General features: G+C 45.2%; 1 protein-coding gene across 1 annotated transcript in view; it reads right to left on the reverse strand.

Annotated features, from left to right (window-relative positions):
- ryr1b (ryanodine receptor 1b (skeletal)) overlaps positions 1-6,000 on the reverse strand; it is a 229,908-nt gene that overhangs the window by 38,522 nt on the left and 185,386 nt on the right. The window contains exon 84 of the mRNA XM_046316567.1: positions 1,884-1,964. Within this exon, the coding sequence (XP_046172523.1) occupies positions 1,884-1,964 (81 nt within the window). The remainder of the gene's footprint in view (positions 1-1,883; positions 1,965-6,000) is intronic.

Raw genomic sequence — 6,000 nt, forward strand, 5'->3', positions numbered from 1 at the left:
AGAGATAACAGGATCACACCAGGTGTAGCTTTGACAGAGATAACAGGATCACACCAGGTGTATCTTGGGGAGCGATAACAGGATCACACCAGGTGTAGCTTTGACAGAGATAACAGGATCACACCATTTGTAGCTTGGGAAGAGATAACAGGATCACACCAGGTGTAGCTTGGGCAGAGATAACAGGATCACACCAGGTGTAGCTTGGGAAGAGATAACAGGATCACACCAGGTGTAGCTTGGGAAGAGATAACAGGATCACACCAGGTGTAGCTTGGGAAGAGATAACAGGATCACACCAGGTGTAGCTTGGGAAGAGATAGCAGGATCACACCAGGTGTAGCTTGGTCAGAGATAACAGGATCACACCAGGTGTAGCTTGGGAAGAGATAGCAGGATCACACCAGGTGTAGCTTGGGAAGAGATAACAGGATCACACCAGGTGTAGCTTGGGAGGAGATAGCAGGATCACACCAGGTGTAGCTTTGACAGAGATAACAGGATCACACCAGGTGTAGCTTGGGCAGAGATAACAGGATCACACCAGGTGTAGCTTTGACAGAGATAACAGGATCACACCAGGTGTAGCTTGGGCAGAGATAACAGGATCACACCAGGTGTAGCTTTGACAGAGATAACAGGATCACACCAGGTGTAGCTTGGGCAGAGATAACAGGATCACACCAGGTGTAGCTTTGACAGAGATAACATGATCACACCAGGTGTAGCTTGGGAAGAGATAACAGGATCACACCCGGTGTATCTTGGGAAGAGATATCAGGATCACACCAGGTGTAGCTTGGGAAGAGATAACAGGATCACACCAGGTGTAGCTTGGGAAGAGATAACAGGATCACACCAGGTGTAGCTTGGGAAGAGATAACAGGATCACACCAGGTGTAGCTTGGGAAGAGATAACAGGATCACACCAGGTGTAGCTTGGGAAGAGATAACAGGATCACACCAGGTGTAGCTTGGGAAGAGATAACAGGATCACACCAGGTGTAGCTTGGGAAGAGATAACAGGATCACACCAGGTGTAGCTTGGGAAGAGATAACAGGATCACACCAGGTGTAGCTTGGGGAAAGATAACAGGATCACACCAGGTGTAGCTTGGGAAGAGATGACAGGATCCGACCAGGTGTAGCTTGGGCAGAGATAACAGGATCCGACCAGGTGTAGCTTGTGCTCTGGTCAAACCTAGAGTACTATTTTTTATTTGCATTTGAGATGCAGATTTAAGATCTGGGCCTCCAGTGTCAGAGTATGTGCTGATATAGGATCAATTTAGCCTTTAATATCATAATAGACCTGTAGATATAGTCAGTTCTATTTTTAATATTTGACCTTTAAGATATAGGATCAGATTTAAGATCTGGGACCTCCAGATATAGTCAGAATATCATAATAGACCTGATAAGATATAGGATCAGTTTAGCCTTTAATATCATAATAGACCTGTATAAGATATAGGATCAGTTCAGCCTTTAATATCATAATAGACCTGTATAAGATATAGGATCAGTTTAGCCTTTAATATCATAATAGACCTGTATAAGATATAGGATCAGTTTAGCCTTTAATATCATAATAGACCTGTATAAGATATAGGATCAGTTTAGCCTTTAATATCATAATAGACCTGTATGTGTTTTGTCCTATAATTATAGATATATATACATGTATATATATTTTTTAATCTCAGTCCCCCGTCCCCACAGGAGGCCTTCTGGTAGGCCGTCATTGTAAATAAGAATTTGTTCTTAACTGACTTTCCTAGTTAAATAAAGGTCAACTAAAAAATGGGATCAGTTTGGCCTTTAACGTCATTACATACCTGTTTAAATTGTCATTTGATGTCACATTGAAACGTGTCACTCACCGTTGTTGTGTCCCTCACAGAGCAGCTGCAGGAAGCGGAACAGGTCACAGGTGAACTCATCATCCGCCATGACCTTCTCATCTGGCCACAGGGACACAACAGGGGTCAACAGGGGGTCAACAGGGGGTCAACAGGGGGTCAACAGGGGGTCAACAGGGGGTCAACTGGGTCAACAGGGGGTCAACTGGCAGTCAACAGGGGGTCAACTGGCAGTCAACAGGGGGTCAACAGGGGGTCAACAGGGCAGTCAACAGGGGGTCAACTGGGGGTCAACTGGCAGTCAACAGGGGTTCAACAGGGGGTCAACTGGGGGTCAACTGGCAGTCAACAGGGGATCAACAGGGGGTCAACTGGCAGTCAACAGGGGGTCAACTGGGGGTCAACAGGGGGTCAACAGGGGGTCAACTGGCAGTCAACAGGGGTCAACTGGGGGTCAACTGGCAGTCAACAGGGGATCAACAGGGGGTCAACAGGGGGTCAACAGGGGGCAACAGGGGTTCAACAGGAGGTCAACTGGCAGTCAACAGGGGGTCAACAGGTGGTCAACAGGAGGTCAACAGGGGGTCACCAGGGGGTCAACTGGGGGTAAACAGGGGGTCAACAGGAGGTCAACTGGGGGTCAACAGGGGGTCAACTGGCAGTCAACAGGGGGTCAACAGGATGAGCGTGTTGTTGTTTGTTTATAAGTGTATTGGAGTGTGTAAATACAGTGTCGATTGTTGTTTGACTGAGAAAGCAAGGATGAATAAGAAGAGTTTAAAATGAAGGATTAGGCCTGGTAACAATGTGTGTGTGTGTGTGTGTGTGTGTGTGTGTGTGTGTGTGTGTGTGTGTGTGTGTGTGTGTGTGTGTGTGTGTGTGTGTGTGTGTGTGTGTGTGTGTGTGTGTGTGTGTGTACGGGTAAGTATAACCACAGTATCACTCTCTACCCTCGTTAGCAGGTTAGTAGCTAAACCACAAAGACCTCAGACAGATCGTCCGTTAGTCCCTGTCCACTGGCCAGCGGACAGACGGACGGCAGATGGAGAAAGGGAGGAGTCAGACAGGAGGAAAGAGAGGAGGCAGTCAGGGGGAGGAGCCAGACAGGGGGAAAGGGAGGAGCCCATCAGGAGGAAAGGGAGGAGCCAGTCAGGACGAAGGGGAGGGGCCAGATAGGGGGAAAGGGAGGAGCCAGTCAGGAGGAAGGGGAGGGGCCAGATAGGGGGAAAGGGAGGAGCCAGTCAGGAGGAAAGGGAGGAGGAGCCAGATAGGGTGAGGAGCCATATATGGGGAAAGGGAGGAGCCTGTTAGGGGGCAAAGCCATATAAGGGGAGGAGCCAGAGCCTTCCAGCCTTCAATACTATAGTACTGCCCACAGCTTTGGTTTTATCTGCTCCCTCCTCAACACACACACACACACACACACACACACACACACACACACACACACACACACACACACACACACACACACACACACACACACACACACACACACACACACACACACACACACACACACACAGAGAGAGCACAGGAACTTGGCCAACAACCAGGGATTTAAACACACACACGTCAACCATCAATAATAAAATGGTCGTGACGGTGGAGAGGACAGAGAATGATGCGACATTGAAATGGTCGTGACGGTGGAGAGGACAGAGAATGATGTGACATTGAAATGGTCGTGAAGGTGGAGAGGACAGAGAATGATGCGACATTGAAATGGTCGTGACGGTGGAAAGGACAGAGAATGATGTGACATTGAAATGGTCGTGACGGTGGAGAGGACAGAGAATGATGTGACATTGAAATGGTCGTGACGGTGGAGAGGACAGAGAATGATGCGACATTGATAGAGTTTTCACAGAGGACAACATCATCTTCTGTGACAGAGATAGAGATATAGGGGGAACACATCCAAAGAGAATACCTCTGTATATCACAAACACAAAGTCACACAGTCATGCAATACAGATCTACTGAACTCCACAAACCCCAGTGTGTGTGTGTTGGTGGAAAGACAAGGGAACCAAATCACATGTACTGGAGACAGAAGCAGGGGGTACCAGTGGCTTGCAAAATAATTCACCCCCACTTGCCATTTTTCCTATTTTGATGCCTTACCATCTGGAATTTAAATATTTATTTTCTTTTTTTTGGGGGGGGGGGGTTGTATCATTTGATTTATACAACAAGCCTACCACTTTGAAGATGCAAAATATTTTGTATTGGGAAACAAACAAGGAATAAGACACAGAAAACAGGAAACTAGAGTTCTAAATCTGTGATTGATGGAAAAGACTAAATTGACAAAATGCACCTGAATCTCGGGCTAATTTGCCCAGTCTGAAAAGGTACAAGCAGGCTTAATTTCCATCCCTTCTGACACCCCATGTAGATAGTAGTCAGATCTACAGAAAGTGCCTACAGTAGCTAGCTTCCTGGAACACAGTGAGGATGGATGCTGACTGGAGATTGAACTGAATGGGTTGTAGGGATCAAGGGTTGGTTTGTGGGGGTCGATCCTCTTTACTCAACTGCTGCAGTTCTTCACATGTTATCAGATTTACAGTGGCTTGCGAAAGTATTCACTCCCCCTTGGCATTTTTCCTATTTTGTTGCCTTACAACCTGGAAGTAAAATAGCTCTTTGGAGAGTTTGATTTACACAACATGCCTACCACCTTGAAGATGCAAAATATGTTTTATTGTGAATCAAAGAAAACTTGAGCGTGCATAACTATTCACCCCCCCAAAGTCAATACCTTGTGGAGCCACCTTCTGCAGCAATTACAGCTGCAAGTCTCTTGGGGTTTGTCTCTATAAGCTTGGCACATCAAGCCACTGGGATTTTTGTCCATTCTTCAAGGCAAAACTGCTCCAGCTCCTTCAAGTTGGATGGGTTCCGCTGGTGTACAACAATCTTTAAGTCATACCACAGATTCTCAATTGGATGGAGGTCTGGGCTTTGACTAGGCCATTCCAAGACATTTAAATGTTTCCCCTTAAACCACTCAAGTGTTGCTTTAGCAGTATGATTAGGGTCATTGTCCTGCTGGAAGGTGAACCTCCGTCCCGGTCTCAAATCTCTGGAAGACTGGAACAGGTTTCCCTCAAGAATTTCCCAGTATTTAGCGCCATTCATCATTCCTTCAATTCTGACCAGTTTCCCTGCTGATGAAAAACATCCCAACAGATGATGCTGCCACTACCATGCTTCACTGTGGGGATGGGGTTCTCGGTGTGATGTGAGGTGTTGGGTTTGCGCCAGACAGCATTTTTCCTTGATGGCCAAAAAGGTCCATTTTAGTCTCATCTGACCAGAGTACCTTCTTCCATATGTTTGGGGAGTCTCCCATGTGCCTTTTGGTGAACACCAAATGTGTTTGCTTATTTTTTTTCTTTAAGCATTGGCTTTTTTTGGCCACTCTTCCGCAAAGCCAAGCTCTGTGGAGTCATCATGTAACCTGTTAGGTTCAGTATTGGAAATGCTATGGGAAATGTCAGTAATGTGTCTGGTTAGTAGGAGCTGCATTAACCTGTTGGTTACCATATTAAATAATATATTACGTGGAAAATAAAACACATTAGATAGAATGTTTCAATTATTTATGGTAAATAGAGCAAAGATTTAGTTTAATAAGAATTTATAGCATTTTGAAGATTTGAATAAAGCCACATCATTTGTATTCCGGTTTATAAAACAGAACGTGTGTTTTAAAGCAGCAACATCCATTTTTGGACGTATAAATGAATGATATATATACCCATTGATTCTTGTAAAAAAAGAGAACTTGTAAATGCTTCGTAAGATTAGTCAAACTGTCATACCTCATCAGAACTGAAAACATTGACTTGTTTTACTGCAATGTTTGTAAACAAAGTAAATGTAAACAAACACTCTGGTTAAAATGATCATTTAGAATTCACACAAACACACCTAGAAGTTCTGCGATTATAACAAGTCTGAACCCAGACTAGTGATTGGCACCATTTGTCTCTTAGAGAAATACCGTGGATTTTGTCAACAGGCCCTGTATCTACTTCCCCAGAGTCAGATGAACTTGAGGATAACATTGTTTATGTCTCTGTGTCCAGTACGAAGGAAGTTAGAGGTACTTACGCCAGCCAATGCT

The sequence above is a fragment of the Oncorhynchus gorbuscha genome, linkage group LG19, assembly GCF_021184085.1.
Source record: "Oncorhynchus gorbuscha isolate QuinsamMale2020 ecotype Even-year linkage group LG19, OgorEven_v1.0, whole genome shotgun sequence".
NCBI lineage: Eukaryota > Metazoa > Chordata > Actinopteri > Salmoniformes > Salmonidae > Oncorhynchus > Oncorhynchus gorbuscha.